Consider the following 17,567-nt stretch of genomic DNA (forward strand, 5'->3'; position numbering starts at 1 on the left):
CGCGTTTAACCCCAGACGAAAGTCTAGGTTTATTCATCGGCGAGTGGCATGGAAAAAGGTTTTTATATCATCTGAAACGTTTACCTTCTGCTACACACCTGCCTTTTCGGCCAGAAAATGAAGTAGTGCTATTGTGTCTTTCTGCCTCCTCTCTCTCCTCCCTCAGGGGCCGCAGGAACATGTGGCATCTGTGCCAGGTACCCCACGCTCAAGGGGTGTCCACGCTTGGGTGAATCCAGGAGGGGGGTTTGGTGTGCAGCGGGAGGATATCAACAGAGAGGGTGTTCAAGGTAGGGGACTGACAGGGAGCTGCTGTTCCCTCCCGGTAGGGGGGGGGGGGGGTCACAGAGACCGGGCCCAACGGGGGAGCGTTTTAATGCCCAGCTGGCCATGACAGGCGTCCAAGTGTGGCATCTAAATTTACGTTGCCATAGACCCCAGCCGGGGGGGGGGGGGGGGGGGAGGAGGAGGAGGCGTCGCGAGGGACTCAGTATGCAGCGAGCGTCGCCTCGGACTGGGGTGTTTGCTTTTTCAACAGAGGGGATGTGGTGCAGGCGAGCAAGGAAGGAGGAACTTCCCTCTCTTTTCTAAGCAAATCATCTGACCCAACATTTGCATCTTATTGAAATCCCCCTCCTTCAACCGACCCAACACTCACTCACTCGTCCGCTGTTGTCTATCTGCACCCCGGGGCGTGTGTCCCGTCCTTCAGGCTTCTCATAAGCATCCCCCCTCCCCCCCCCCCCCCCCCCCCTCAGCCTCCTCCTCCAGCACGGCAAGCACTTCACAGAAGCTTTGACGAGAGGTCTGTCACAGGGATTATTAGGAGCTTTTGCCTCCCGCATCCCGACGGATCAGCTCCGACTGCCCGCTGGGCCTGTGCCTCCTTCCTTCCCAAACAGGTGGGGATTTTCCTTCTTGGGAAATAGCAGTCATCCGAACGAGGGAAAGGGAAAGTGAGGGCGCATCGGGGGGGGGGAGTGGGGATTATACTTGAGGGGGAGAGAAGAAATGGGAAAATGTGTCTTCTAGTTTTGGCTTGATGAAGATACTCCTGGTGCGGTTGTACATATTTATATTCCTCCCCAACAAATTCATGCAAGTACCAACAGTTTCATAAGTAATGGATTTCTGAGTCTGAGAGGTTGACTAATAGTTTCTACATTTTGCCTCTGCCCACACAAACACACAAACACACAAACACACACACACACACACACATGGCAATGACAGACACACGCACTCTTCTGCAGCGGTTTTCCTCCAAACACGATTAAATCTAAAAATGCGATCTCTCCAGAGATGTGCAGTCGTGACGGAGCATTTAACGGCTGCTGCCACATTAAACCGCATTCTGCAGCGTTTCCACAGACTGAACCAAAACTCTTGACCAAAAATCCCAACTCTCACTCAGTGAGCGACACTCCCATCCGATGAGGTGAAAAAGAAACAACACAGCAATAGTCAAAAAAATAGCTCGGCTGCCGTGTTAAAATGTGGCTTGAGGAGTTGTGACGTGTTTGTTCTGATATCCTCAAAATAGAAAGAAATCACACTTTTTCTTGACAATCATCATGCTTTTTTTTTTTTAAAGCATGATGATGAGACCAGAGTGACTATTGTAGAGTTAGAAATGGTCTTTACTCAGGAGTAAATATCCATGCTGAGCCTCCATCTCAGTAAAAAAACGATTTCTACCAACTCATTCATTATGTTGTGAGTATGAATGTGCTGAAAGAGAAATCTAGGTCATTTCTTCCTCACCAGCATGCCAGCCAGGTGCAGAACAAAGAGGATTAGAGGGAAGTAATGTCGATGGGGCTCTCTGTCTCTGTCACTACCTCTCTTTGTCTCTCTCTCTCTCTCTCTCCTTTTCTTCTTTATCAAACCAAACAATCACTCTTAAGTGCTACCTGCTGTCAACTCAAAGAGCATATCCATGACAAGTAGCCCAGACTTGTGACATAATAGTAATAATTCGGATGCAATGATGAGCTGGATTGATGCCCTTTAAACAAGAGATTTTTCCTAAATTGCAATTTCTACACAATACGAGATCATATAATCCAGGGCCAGCCCTGTTAGTCAACAAGTACTGTACATGGGTGCTTGAAGGGTCTCCTCTGTTGACAATGACAATTAACATCATTTGCCAACATATGAGCAGCAGTCATCTCAAGCTGAAAGCTGAGGTTCTTTCTTATGAAGCATTCAACATTATACAGATGGAAATAGCGATGCCACCTTTTTGTCACAGTGGTTATATGGATAAATGACATATTTGCTGTGGGAGCTCCGAGGAAATTGAGAATCAGGGTTAGGTTTAGTTTGGTAATTTGTCCCACTATCCTATCTACGATGGCATGAATGATGTGTTCTCTAGTCAAAATGATTTGAGGAAGATGTACATCAGAGGTGCAACCTGCTAGAAGCTCTCCATCACCACATGCTCTTTGGAGGTAGACTTTATAAAACAGGTGGATACTCAAGCAGACCGCCCTGTGGGAAATACGGGAATGATGTATCGGTCCAGCCCAGGACAGTCTGGCCCAGTGAATCCAGAGACAGGACACGGCTGCTGTTTATGCTCCTCCACCAAAAAAAAAAAAAAAAAAAGAGAAATCTTCGGGGAGGGCGAGCCGGCAGGAGCCCATTGAGAGGGAGAGCAGTGTGGTGATGAAGAAGATCATAAGGGCTGGAAGGAGTAGAACCACCAACATCAACCACGGGCTAAATCTGGGAGGAAGTGAAGGCTTTGCAATTTGCTGTGCTGTATGCTGTGTGTGTGTGTGTGTGAGAGAGAGAGAGAGAGAGAGAGAGAGAGAGAGAGAGAGTACACTGAACAAAGAGGCGGGATGTAGGAAGGAAATAGAGATGCTCTTGGTGTTCCACTTAGGAGTGAGGCGGCATCCTGCTCAGCACTTTGTAGCTTTCAGTCACTTGCCACTCTTTGGACTGTAGATTTATACCATCAAAGAGTTTGCTGTGGTCGCATAAAAATAACTTCCTTTGGTGGGTATCAAAGCTTAGGGAACTAATGAGATCACTAACCCCCCAACATGGAGGGTGTTTACATTCCTGTTTCCAAATGCAGGGATTTCTCCTGCTGTTAGTTGTTCCTTGTGAAGTCACATTTACATGCAATAAAGCGATAAATGTTCCTGATTCCTATTGCTAAAACAATATACTTTTTCTATAATTTGATACTGGCTCACAAATATGAATATGATCACTGGGCTTAATGTGTTGTTGGTATTTGGAGCACTGCAGTGTAACACGCTTTTTGATTGAATTTGAACTGTTGTAACAAAGTGTTGTAATGTGTGTAATCTTCTTCTTACAGACGCCAGTTGAAGTGGACGCATTATTTTCAGGCAAAGGTACACACACACAGCAACGCACAAGAGGGGAATCCCAATTGAAAGGAGGAGTGGAAGAGCAGGTGCACACAATGTGTTATCTCACACTGCAGGTGTGTGGATTACCTTTTTAATTGGATCTTTGTGCAAGAGCGGCACAAGCGTAGGACTGTTGTGGTGACTGTTGAGAAGTGCATGAGCACGAAATAACCAAGACAGAGCCATGGCGTGTGTTCAACACGCACACACACACACACACTCGAGCATGCGCTTACATGCATGCAAGTAGCTCTGAGCAACATCCTTCACAATAAGATGTGAGCCTTTTCAGTGTGTACGTTTAGGGAGGCTGTCCTCTGTCCCTCTGGTCCCTCTTATCTACCGTAGGTGATAAATCAAAACAAAAAGCTATTACACACAACAAGACCCAATGGGACTGGATGTCGAAAAATATAAATTCACATCTCCAAACATAGTTTAGTTTAGAGTGGAGCAAATGGAACAGCATCCAGGTCACGTGAGGCTCATTTCAAACATGCAGATGTCCTCTTCATCCACCTCCTCCACCTTCACCTCCTCCACCAGCTACAAAAGGCTGCTCAGGCCTTCTCAAGGACTTGGAGGTTAGGAGTTATAAAGACTCTGCCATGCTTTCTAATATAACCTCTTTATTTATGAGATGTGGCATGAGGGAACAGCAGTTAGAGTCATTACTATTGCGCAAAAGTTTTCATAATTGATGATCTTGAGATGGTTGAATGGGAGGCTTTAACTGACATTTCTTACCTGCCCCACTATGGAGAACATCAAAGCACATTGGAGACCAAACGGTACCAGGCTGTATGCACACCAACAATGAAGCTCATCAACCATAATATTACTGCACTGCAGTGCAAAGCATTAAAGTCATATAACGATAACTTTAACAGTAGCAGGGGAGGCAGTTCTAGCACAGTTTTTTTGATGAGTAAGATCTATTTGGAGTCTCTTGAACTTTCAGTGACGTTTTCCACCACAGTGCAGTTAATATGAAGCATCAATGGAGAAGAAAAGGGAGTGAAATAAATTAAAGGAAATAAATAAGGAGCAATGATTCTGATTAGAAAAATGGATCAGTCATGAATAGTTTTAGTGTTCAATACCAATAGCTATTTACAAACTAGCTTTTCAATCCATGTTTCCAGTAAGGTACCAAACCCATTTAACAGCCAATAATTAAGATCAATGTAAATGATGCTATGGTTGAATTTTAATAAGTCAGAGGCTTTCAATTTTGGGCTTGTACTGCCAACCCGTTTCTCTGTTGACGGGGCAAATTAATCGAGATACAGTATGTCGTCAAAATGCATTCCTCTAACGAGTGAGCGTGACCAGCCAGGGGACTCGGCCATCTTGGTTCTGTCAACTCAAGACTGAACATGATGCATCAGTAAGAAAAGTAGAAAGAAAAAAAAAAAACCTCCCTGATCCTTTTATCTGTAACCACTCTGGAGTGGATTTAGCACTTTCTCTGTACCAGCCGGGGGAGCTTAAGTGAAGCTTAAATAGCTATTATAGAGCAATTAACTTGTGGGTGCTGACATATGCATCTCCCCTTGCCATCTGGTTCTCTGCTGAGGGACGTTAAGTTGTGGTGCTAAATGTTTACTGGGTGTTCCCGGCGTGCCACTGCCTCCCTCTGCACCACATAAGTATTACAGTGGGATTTAAAGTGAGCGGACCAGGTAATGACAGGAGGCCAGTTTGAGTTACTGTAAGCAACAAGCAAAGCTGGTTTCAATCTTCCTCACTAACTTGTGAGGAAATTTCTCTACTTTAGATCAAAACATCAGATCATATGGATATTGTCATAATAATGTTTGATGCGTATATATGTGATGCTCACACACACACACACACACACACACACACACATCAAGTCTGGCAAAAAAACCAGGTTAAAAATAGTTTCCTCTGAGCAGCAAGAGGCCACCTGCAGAGGAGGAGATGCTGAAGATCCTGGCTGTAGCTAAAAAGAGGGACTAGTCAAGAGGATCTGTGCCGAGCCAGCCTTCACCGACTTACAGGCATCCTCAAGAAGCTGAAGGAGATGAAGGAGAAAAAAAGTGAAGGCGGAGGTTCGGCATGTCGCACGGAGAGCTCGTTCACACACCAAAGCATCGTAGCAGGAAGAACAGGTTCGGGGGAGTGATGTGAAAAAAATGGCTCAAAATAGAGCAGAAGGGAAAAGATGAAGATGGTGTTTCATGTCACACAGCACAGCCACGGCAACAAAGGTATGTCACACGCCGTCACTCGAGTCCACTGATGGGAAACATCTGTCATTGGTTGATCTTGTTGGAGGACGCACACATCGGGGGTTGCGTGGTTTCTGGTAATAAACCGTTGTGTCTGCTCTATATATACATATGGGAGTCTCAGTCCCCCCCCCCCCCCCCCCCCTCCTACACCCACGTCTATGCATTTTGTTTATGATTCAGGGCGTGGAGATGCTGCGGATGCAGTACTCTTGTGGGAGACAGATGGGAACGGAGCTCCCGCTGCGCCTCAGAGACGCTCTGCAGGTTGCACAATGGGGGTTCCAGTCGTTCCACTGCTCGGGACTGACACAGATACTGTCGCCATGGACTGCATTGCCAACTTCAGGGGTCACTCTCTCTTTTTACTCACATGTTTTGTAGCGTTTGACGGAATTGTAAAAACGTTGTTTTTGCACAGAAATGTTTTGGCTCCACTTATAGTCAGTTCCTTGCCCTGTCCCTCATCCCTCCGCCTAATGTGAGTTGCTGCTTTAGTGAAACTAATTTGGACCAAATGAAGACGTATGGGTAGCATAATAAATCCTCCCTCCTTGTGCTGAGTTGAAAGGGAGCCAACGAAATCCCTCCACACAACAAGCTCATTTATTTCAGCTGTGTCTAACAAGATGCTTACCTGCCGAAGGTGCAGGCTGGGACATGCAAATATCTTCACAAGGACATGTGGCCGTCCTCTGGGGTTCCAGGAACAGAAGCATAGTGATGGAGGTTGTGTTAATTACAGTTATTCACGAGAAGAGCATTTCTTGTTCTTTAACTTTAAGTGTACAATGAAGATCTGCCGTGTGTGAGAGATTAAATATATAAAGAACCAGCCTATTGCATTTGTACAAAATTGAATTATCTTACCTCTGTAATCCTGTTTTACAAGACGCGTTTCATTTAATTTAATGTGCTTTGTTTTTAATACAGGAATTTCTTTAAAAGTTAAGCACGATACCTGAGGGCAAATAAACCCTGAAGTGAATCCCTCACTTTTATTACCGGCCTATTTGCTACTTTCCTCCAGGGATTCTCCAGGGAGTGAAGGAAGAGGCAGATTTCTTTACTTTTTTCCGTATCAGTGAAAATAGGCGTCTTTTGATTTTGTGTCAAAGCTCAGCGTGCTGCAGTCTCCCATCCCACAGCTTGACAATGAGAAGGTGGACGGGGTGTGGCTGAAAGATGAAAGAGTTTTTCTTTGTCAGTTCTCAAACGCCCCCCCCCCCCCCCTTCTTCCATCAAACGATGTGTGTTTCTGGTCTTTCATTCACACGGAGGCCGTGCAGACACTCGGCTGCAGGGGTAGCTCCGGTCGTGGCGCTGTGGTCGGTCCACCACTTCGGGCCCGACTAAAATATCCCAACATCTGCTACAGATTGGCACAAAATTCTGTAAAGACATAAATGGGTCCCAGGCTTAATCATAATACTTTTGGTGACAGTATAACCTTCCCACGCACCACTCAACAATAGGGAGGACTGCTAGATTTTCCCAAAAGTTGGTGCAGATAATACCATTTTCTTTCCTTTTCTTTACATTGTTTGTTTGTAACGTTGACAGATTTTAGGAGCAGAAGAAGCCGTCCACAAGCTGATCCTCCCTGGTATGACTTTCATGAGGGAGAGTACACCTCAGGTGACAACATCAGTCATCAAAAACACACATGCAAAATCACATCCCAAACGACATTATTCTCATTCCCGGATGCACCAGTAACGGGTTTCTCCGTGCTGGACATGTTGGGGCCCCGAGCTGTGACTGTGAAGGCCGGCCAGAAAGCCACCATTAAGGTCCCCTTGAAAGGGCAAACCACCGGCCGAGGTCACACGGCACAAGGATGGCGTGGAGGTCATGGAGGATGAGAGGACCAAGGTGGAAGAGGCTCCCAGCAGGTGGGTGAGCAGAGCAGGGCGTCATCAACTCCAATAAGTTACGACCTTTGCAGAAGGTCGAATACAGCTACACGGTATTTGAACATTTCCTGTGGCGCTGCCGTTGCCAGCCTGCACCTCAATGCGATCGGTAGGACACATATTTGGCATTCATAAGTAAAAGACGTTCTCTTTAATGCAGGTTTTAAATACTTAGGGCAGGTTTGCCCGCATTCCTCAGAACATCACTGTACTCCTGAGAGTGCAGAAGAGTTCCTCGAGCTCTACGCAAAGGTTGTCGAGATGGAGCGGAGAGCTCCGCGGCACAATGGGGGGAATAATAAAGAAGAGTTTTTTTGTGCCGCACCGGTAGCCATCAGGAGGGACCAGTGACCTTATGCCATACTGCTGTCATCACTAACAATGATTGTAGCTTTTGTTGGATTTTAGACATTTAGCCAGCTCAGGTAATGTAACAAATGGCCACTAGAGTTCAGACTTGCTCTGATTCTTGTGTTGTGTTGTTCATGTTTGGTGTGCTTGTTGGATGAAGATAAAGATTAAATACACGCACAGTGCATCATATCAACACAAGCTCGTGTTATCTTGTTTGAGGACAGACACACATTGGCATGCACACTGAAAATTACACAACAAGCCAAAATATTGCCTCGCTTGTGTTCAGTAGTTTATGAAATGCCACCTTCTTGTGAGGATTTGGGTGGTTCTGCGTTACTGTCTTGTCTCTCCACCTCCCCTTCCCGTTTTCCCCTTGCAGGCACACCTGCATTCCATCACCAATCACACCACTATAAGGATCTGGCCCGCTCTACAACCGGCGCCAGAGTATTCCGTCGTGCTCCGTGAGAGCGTGAATCTCCCTGTGCCCTTTCGCTCGGCTGTCTTCCTCGCCTCACCGCGGAACCTCCAGCCAGCCTGCACCCGGCCACTTCAGCCTGCCAACTACGTTTCCGACTAATAAACCTCCCTTTGTCACTACCTGCTCCTCCGTGTCTGCTTTGGGGTCCGAACACCACCACTTCCTTAACACTTCTTTACACTTTCATAGTTGTACCTGCTTTCTAGATGAATCAAAAAGAACATTCACACACAACAAAACACACATGCAAACATACCTAAAACATGTTTTGATGTTGTATTTAGTATTTAGTTTGAATGCTCTCAGTCTAGAACATTACTGGACCTGAGGTGCCGGCTCTCAGCGTTGCAGCTGTTATCATCCACATGATCACAAAAGCTGGGAAGCACCTGTTAATCCTTCTTTATCGGAGTGCAGAGGACAGACAGTTAAGCAAATAAGTCATATCTGATTGCAAATCCTTTGAAGTCGTTGACAGAAGACATGCAGCCAATTTAAATTCCAAGTTGTTTCATGCACCTTTTTGCATTTATTGCGTTCAGTGAAACAAATGAGTTGGATTGAGGCCAGGTGACCAACTTGGCATGTCAGCTCTTACAAGCTCACTGGGAGCCTTGATACGGTCCATCAGCATCAGCCTAAGACTTGAGAACTACGTGTAAAAAGTCAACACCGTTCATCAAATACATTTTTAGTGCAGATTTCGTTTGAGCCTTTGAGACAGAAAGTCGTGCTTTTACTTCGTGTGACGACTTCCCTCCGGGTTGAAGAGGCTCCGGCAGCCTCCAAAAGGGCTGCCGCTGCCGGCCCGAGAAAGGCAGCGTGGTCCGGCAGAGAGCTGCCGAATAGACAGAAGGGGGGTCGCGACCCCTTTCCACCCTGACGTCAGTGCGCTGGCTCAAAGGGAACTCAAGCGTTTCTCTGCAGCCACCACGGGACTGGTAACGTCTGTCTGCCAGGCTCAAGTAAATGAAGCACCCTGGTGGAGACAGCTGAATCACAATCTAGGTCAACAGTCATAACTAATAACTAATAGGGCTCCTGCGCTCAAAGGGACCAAATAGTTACAGGATTATCCAATACATAAGTAGAATAAGGCAATATTATACGCCAGAAGAAGTATTGTCATGTCTTCCACATTTATTGAGACCATTGGTGCTGATGAATGAGACTCATTTGGAAGGGATTGGCTCTACGCTATGAGATAAAGAAAGAAAAGAACAAGCAGGACGAGAAGTCCAAGGGGAAGTTCTGGTAGTTTCCAAGAAGTTGAAGCCTGCTGAGAGCACATTTTCCACCTCGGCCGGACAAAAGAGTGCAGCTGTAGTTACTAGAACAGAGCTCTGCTCACAGCTTCTGTAGAAATACACAACCCTGAGCAGTCATAAGGATCAGCACTTTGAATGAGGTACAATTGATTCTAGTAAACACCAGGAAACGCCAAAAGGATCTCATGTTGAATTTGCATTGTATTTTCATTTATTTTTCCAATAGATATTCACATTCATATCAGTTCACTACAGCAGAACTATTTCATCTCTACGTTCATTAAAAAAGAAAAAAACTGAATCAAGGATGATGGGGTGAGAAATATCACAGAAATAAAAAGAAGAGATAAATAAGGGAAATAAACATTTGTTCATGAAATGAAGTCAGGACCATCAAAAAAAGAAAAGATTTCTTTCCACAGAGACAGGCAAAAACAGCATTTGGAGTTACCTTTCTGCAAATAAAAGGATAACGTAAAAAGAGAGTTCATATATATATAAAGGCTTGTAACACTTCAAAAATGCCACTTTATTGTGATTAAACCCTTAACATTAAAACCAGCTTCTGTTGTATCTCTCGAAGCAGAAATGTAAGGAGATAAAGGAACAAGGAGCAAATACTAAAAGGTTACAGTACACGAGGATCATTTCGCTTCAAACCCAGCAGCAGCTGCTTCGAGAGAGATGGACTGGCCTCTGATTACAGAGAAGTGCAGCACACAGTAGCTTCAGATGTATGATGTACGATGTATGCAAAGAGGAGACGTCGTCAGTCGGGTGCACTTTGCAGCCCATCACTGTGGATGAGCGTTGACCTGGATGAGTCACTTTCAACCCACTTGACACGCGTGATTAAGATCTGCAGAGGGTACAGCGCAGCGCATTACCAGCATCAGATAAAACAACCCAACACACAACAGCAAAAAGAAGAAGCGGCAAGCGGTTCAATCAACGGCCCCTGGATCTGGCTGATTAATCCCATCCACACTGGTCTCCCACAGCTCTCTACGATACCTTCTGGCTCGCACATAGGATGGAAAAGGAGTCTTCCCCTGCGTGTCCTATTTCACCACAGCTACAGTATCGCTCACCAATGACTTGTGCACCACGGGTGTGTGGGGGGGGGGCCTCAAAACAAAAGGCTGTTTGACACACGAGAGGGCTCCGAGGCTAACAAGCGCAACTCGAAGTGAAATGTGTTTAGCTTCCTTTTATGCTTTTTCAGCTTGGGTCATCTGCGCTGGAGGAGAGAATTAAAACGAAACAAAGTCACGGAGAAGGTCCCGAGCTGCCGGGTGGAACCACGTGAGATGATCCCAGAAAGGCCCTTCAAAGTAAGGCCGGTCTTCTGGAAGCTATCCACTGGGAACTGTGCTTACAGGAGAAGCCCACGCAGTAAGGACGAGTAGGGCGGCCTGACCCGTAACTCCCTCTATCCTCTAGGTCTGATTTCAGACTGCACACCGGAAGGGAGGGTGTGTGTGTGTGTGTGGGGGAGGGGGGTAGGTTCCAGTAATGCTGGAAGGAACACCACACGGGTGGGATGCCGGCCGCGCGCAGAGAGGGTGATGAGAACTAAAGCGCTGACGAGCCCAAAAGGGGATTGAGGAAGCGTGCGTGCGGCGGCGGCGGGAGGGGACTCTTGGGCTCGGTGTCTTTCCCGGTCAAACAGAGACCGTGGGCGGCTTTTGATGAGGATGGCGTGCCGTGGTCAGACTGCAGATCCGCCATGGGTGGCTGACGCGAGGCACTCACGACAGCTCCAGGTCATTGACCTTTTTAGAAGGTACCCGTAACATGGAATCTGTTTATTTTCCATGCCACGTTGTTTTGTATACAGCTCATTTTCTCCCACTAAAGGCGCATTGTGTACTCAGCTACTGAATAACAAAAGCTATCGCTTTTCCATTTGCCTTAGTGATGAAAACAGTTAGTGGTTAGTTAATCATAATGCCAGTGACATATACTAGTTAAAAAGGTGAGTGTCTACTTGCTAGAGGATGCTAGTGTACCACTGAATTACTGTTAAGGTCCAATTAAACCTTAAGAATATATAGACACCGGTTTGAGTATACTTTTATCCAATAACACACTACTTCTAGTCCCCCCTTAACCGACAACACATCAGGGGATGCTATAAAACACCAGAGGTTAAGAGCGTGAAGACTTATAAAAACATGTTGTCTAGTGGCGTACTTTCTGCAAACGGTGATGCTTCACAGCCGTTGTGTTGCTCCTGAGCTGTCACAGGTGAACGCACTCTCAGATGCGCACACTCAATCACACACGCACATACACACACACACACACACACACACGCAAACACACACACACACTCACATGAGGGCGAATCAAATGAAAAGGATTAGTGGGGCAAGGGTGGGTTGGATAAAAGACAAATGATTGTGGGTATTATGGGATAACTGTTGTCACATGACAGGTCAGCTCCCTCCTCTCCCCATTTCTTCGCTGTGAGGCTGTTATTTTATGGTAATGGCAACATTTGCACGGTCACAAAGTTCTGTAAAACACCTGAAAGAAATGTACAATCGGTGAGATTGTGTTCAAAGAAGGGTTCATTTTGAGTGCTGTTTTAGGTTTAGTTATTACAGCAGAATAAAGTTTTAGTTGTCATTTTTATCCTTCACAGGACAACTCTAAAGTGCACAGCGTTCTGCTGGGAGGAAATCTGTAAATGCAACGGACGGGACGGCAGATAATAAAGTACGGATGTGTTCCTCATTTTGAAGATAGAACACTTAATTTAACAACGCTTCAGTGAGTGAAAAGCCGCACATGGTTAAAAAAAAAAGGAAACCCTTTTCAAAAAGTCTGAAGCAACGACAAAAACCTGGTTGGACCATTAAAAGTGGACGTGGGAGTCAGTGGTCACTGTGGGTGATGGGACTGAGAGGTAAAGAGTGTTAATCAAACACACACACACACACACAATCGCTCCCTCTATCCCTCACACACACACACACACACATTCCTTGAGGGTCCCCAGTGACATGCTCCCCTTAAATTAAATCAGTTAAAGCCAAAGTAAGACTCTCTAATAATACTAATAGGCTTGTTTCCACGGTAACTAGGTTGAAAGCCAGTCTGGGGTCGGAGAACGAAGGTAGGACTGTTGCTGGGGAAAGTCTGATGATAATACTACCGTTTTTGTAAAAGGACAGTTGTGACGCTACCGTACTAGTAGAAGGGTGCTAGCCATGCGAAGACTGTGGTAAACCAGTCGCCATAGTAACAACAGCGTGGGAGCGTCACACTGAGATGCGAGCTGAAGGCCTGGGACCCGTCAGCGAGATGCATCCGTGGACGCACGGCGCGGACCTGGCGGCACCTCACATTCTCTTCCTGGCCACCTCGGCTTCCTGGCACTCGACGGCCGACAGCGCAATCAGCATCTGGGCGGCGTAGTAGGTGGCCATGATGATGGCGCGCGAGTACGGCACGGGGAAGCAGAACTTGTTGACGGCGATGGTGAGGTCGGAGACCATAAAGAGCACCGAGCCCAGGCAGGCGGACAGCTTGGTCCAGGTCCAGAGGTCGTTGGCCAGCTGCAGGCCCGCTATGGCCCTCCAAGCCATGAAGCCGATCAGAGCCACGTAGACGGCCACCAGGTAGGTGAAGGGGCCGGACAGGTAGGGGTACAGCAGCATGTAGCTCACAGAGGACACGGCGGCGATGGCCAGGCCGGCGGACGCGTTGACGGGCTTCATCCCAAAGGCCGACGAGTAGAGGATGTGGGTGATAGCAAACATCAGAAGGCCTGCGGGACGTCGGAAATACAAATCTTACAATCTGCATTCGTCGGATGCAAAACACACAAAGCCTGAAGCACAAAGTGAAGGAAACGAAAACGTCTCTCCTCACCGTGAACAAAGTAGCCCTGCTCCTGCCAGATGAGAAAGGCATCACCCAGAGAAGAGAAGATGAGGCCCGCCAGGATCTTGCGTGCACTGGAATGAGCACCGAGGAAGCTGAATCCATGAGCCAGCAGAAACACCCAGAGGCAGAAGATGGGTAGACATTTGATTAGAGCGCTGAACCAGGACGGGCTCGAGGTGGGAAGCCACAGGACAAAGTACACACAGGTTGCCTTGAAGAACGGCACCAGCTTTGGGCCTTCGCTCTTGACCTGAAAGCAGACGAAATATCGACATTGTTAATTTTGCCACGGCTGGCTGCACTGACGCGAGGTCAACGTTGACGCTGCTGCAACCGGGGGCCTATCAAAAGGTCATTTGTCTCGGGGGGGTAAGCGGGCTTGAAGTATATCACAGGAACAGGGTGAAACTCTGCAGATACAGCAAATAAAAGGGTCAACGCAACAGGCGTCACGGCTGTTTCTTTGACTCCCTGTAACCTCTTCCCCTCCTCTCTTTGATTGGAAGGTTTTTGACACCTGATTGGCAGGTCTAAATTTCTCTTTTCAAGCTGTGTCACAGGTCAAATTTCTCTTTTGTCCAAATCCAAAGAGGCACCAGAGTAAATAGTGATGGCGCTAAAGGGAAAAGGGTCACTATTTTCCAGTATCCATCTCTCACAAAAGAAGGAGTAAGTAGGGCAGAGAAGGAAGCTGGAAAAATCCCCCACAAGCATTCAGATGACAGCTAGAATTAGGATTTGACCCGTGAGTTGGGGACAGAGAAGCAAAAGGTGAGAAAAAAAGGTGGTTTATGCTGATTTGTACGGACCAATTTACCAGCCAGGTTTGGATGGTGTTTGACCTCCAGCCTGCCCTGTTGTAGCTGATCAGAGTCATGTGACAGCGGGAAAAAAAGACGGATCCGACACACACACACACTCACACACACACACGTTCACACACGGTCACAAGCGTTGTAGGAAAAAACAAAAACACCTTCTTCTGGGATTTGACAAGCGATTCAATGGAGAAAGGTGGGAGGAAGTCAAAGATTCCCAGAACCTTTGGTCCTATTCATGCTGCGTCCGAGCCATTATTTACAGTTTCCCTTCCCCTGTTGTTCATGTCAACATGTTGCATCCACACAATGGGCAAACACCAACTTCACATCGCACACACAACGTCCAAGAAATGTCTGCCTCATTTGAACGTTAGCTGGACGGAAAGTCTGCGTTTGAAAAAAAAAAAAAAATAGGAATACTCAAAGCGAATGAAAGACATTTTTCTCAAACCACCTCCAACATTACCGTGGTAACATCTGCTGCAATTCCCCTCTAACACATTGCATCAAATTGTCACACCCAAGAAGGCCTAATGGCCCGGTAGAACTCATGAACTGCTCTCCAGCAGACGGGAGGTTTTTGTTCCTTCGTTGTACCTGAATGAGATGGCCCGGGGTTCATGTCGTCTCAGCTGGAACTTACTCCACTGGCCTTGATCGAGGCGTCAGTTTGTCTGGAGTCAGCTGTCGCCCGCCGAACACTCCGCCTCATTTGGGAGGCAAACGAAAATAATCATTTTGTTATCACCTCGCCATCCGAATGATCACGTTGTAAATGGGGGCTGTTTGCAGAAGTGCTGCAACACAGTCAACTGGCTGCAAACCCCTCCTGCCTCTGAGCCGTGTTGAACCATAATCTAGTTAATGATTTACTGCATTTACACGGTTGCGAACAAGCAATAGAGGTTTTTTTTTTTAAAGCTATTACAGAGATGGACCGCCTCTTCGGCTGTTTTAAACTAAGAATCCATGTACTTTTCAACGCAAGCAAATGATTACAAACCCCGAGCCCAAACTCGTCTCCTGAACGCACTTCTTGAAGTTACAAGCAGCCGTGAGGCGCCAATAATTCTGTGCCAAGCAACAAAAGCTGTACATTGAAGCATGGACCAACATCCAGAGTTAACATCCATTCCTTTGTTGTTCTGGGTCAGACGCTTGCGTGTTGGAAACATTCAAAAGGACCTGTAAAGTCTTGCGTATGCGATTTGGCAGAGGGGTCACTGTAATAGAAGTTTGGTCCTGGCAGGCACAGCTGGCATGTGAGTCATGTGACAACTTTATTTCCGTGTAGCATCACAGAGCGTTGGCATGGGAAGGATCCCTCTTACAGCCGCTTCAAATCCAAGGCTCACTTAAGGTCATCTGCTCCGCAATACATGCAGGTGCTCTTCTACAGAAAGAAAAACTGATCTCGGCTGAAACGTGTATCTTCGTGCTGTAAAAACATTCGGGAACTAAACACAATGCGCGGACGCCTCGACGATAGCCAGAAACGTCAAAGACCACAGTAGTCAAGCACAGTACGTGCTGAATGGAGAACATCTGTACGAGACAAAAGTGAATCAGCTACTTTATGAGCACTGAACTTAGTTCTCCGGATGGCATGGAGCATTGGTCATTGAAATGTAGCTTTTTAAATGTGAATCTAATTTACAAAGCGTACAACACGCGGGGACCGCTGATCACAAAGAATAAGGCACATTAACTGGCTTAGTCTCAGTACAAGCCTCCCTTTTAACACACAAATAGTTGATGCGGGGCTTTTGCAACTCCGGCACAGCATCATGTTGACCAGGTGGCCCTTTAGATGGAACTTACTTATAGCACTTAGTAGTTGGCTTTCTTGAAGAAAATTGCACTTTCTTGATTCTTGTGGTTCTCGGTCTGCACCCTCTTGATTTAATGCACCTATGGTAAGTCGGCTTCGATGAAAGCCTCGGCAAAATCTAATGTAAAGCAACTTTTTTATGGCGAGCGTTTCTTCGTATAGACACCTTTTGCAGGTGTCACACAGGCTACACCACAGGGGTCACTACAGGCCCAGCTGGCCCCTGCACGAGGAGCCAAAAAAGGCTTTTCCTTCATTTTGGTTTCAGAATGGCCAATTTCCTGCAATGGCACCAAAATCAATTCTGTAGCCGGTGGATTGGTAAAGAATAGACTGGATGTAAAGCAGAGCTGCGGCAAAGGAGATGAGACGAGATGCGCATGCGTTGCTGAGAGGAAGGGAAACAAAACAAAAAAAGCACAGACAAAAAAAAAAAGTTGTCACATGACAGTTTTTTTTCGTTTTTGTAACGGACTGCCTTTGGAAATGTGTGGAAACGTCCTCGTGCTTGTGGCCGAGCGAGACTGCTAAAAAAAAAACGGGTCGAGATGTCCAGTAAAAGGGCCGCAGCGTTTAATAAAAGTTCATGCTCCCTGCACACAGCGAGGCGACGGGCTGAACAGGTTGACCAGACTGATATTAATTGCGAATTCAATACGTAAACTAATGAGCGCGCAGTGCACGTCCAAGTCGAAAAAAATATAACACGAGACAATGTACTGCATGGTACAGACATGAAGATGGAGAGTTGTAGTTTCGGTCGAGTTGACATGCATTGTTAGCTAAAATAGCTCCCGTTATTCCTGTTTAGTTTGTGAAAATGACCAACGCTGACTTGAAGAAGAAGAAGATACTCACCACTGTCACCGGAGAAACCATTTCTCTGTCGGTGGTGTCCGTGTCGGGGAGAAAGGTATTTAACGGTAGTATCAGCTTTGGGCTTTCCCCTGTTTATGTTGTACTGGCTGCGGGATGCCGATTGTTTTTGTCTTCGCTCCGATGGGCGGTCCGACGTCCAGTAGGAAGCGAGAGACAAGCCATGCTGTGGGCGGGACCATTGTCTGTTATCCAATAGGCGCGGCGGATGGCAGTGAGTGGGGCGGGACAAGACGTGAGGGACGCCAGGATAGGAGGATCAGTTTGCTGTTTACTTACCGGAGCAGATGGCCATTATTTACATTCACAGAAAGGGAGCTTGTGGAAAGTTTAATATTGATTACTCTCTAAAAATACTATTACTATTATTATTACTAATAGTTGTTGTGTCAGGTTAGGAGTTATCAATTCAGACCATGGAAAACCACCCTGGAAAACATGTCTATGTGATCGAAACGTTGATC

The 17,567-nt window shown here is 46.6% G+C and overlaps 1 protein-coding gene across 1 annotated transcript; it reads right to left on the reverse strand.

Annotated features, from left to right (window-relative positions):
* Nucleotides 1–9,866: 9,866 nt before the first annotated feature.
* Nucleotides 9,867–17,250, reverse strand: tmem86a (transmembrane protein 86A). Its single transcript, XM_037452201.2, has 3 exons — nt 17,086–17,250; nt 13,561–13,825; nt 9,867–13,456 (listed from the first exon to the last, which is right to left on the reverse strand). Exons 1-3 carry the CDS (start codon nt 17,104–17,106, stop codon nt 13,029–13,031), a joined length of 714 nt encoding a protein of 237 aa, XP_037308098.1. The 5' UTR covers nt 17,107–17,250; the 3' UTR covers nt 9,867–13,028.
* Between the last annotated feature and the right edge of the window lie 317 nt (nt 17,251–17,567).

Source organism: Pungitius pungitius, chromosome 6 (assembly GCF_949316345.1).
Source record: "Pungitius pungitius chromosome 6, fPunPun2.1, whole genome shotgun sequence".
In the NCBI taxonomy this organism is placed as follows: Eukaryota; Metazoa; Chordata; class Actinopteri; order Perciformes; family Gasterosteidae; genus Pungitius; species Pungitius pungitius.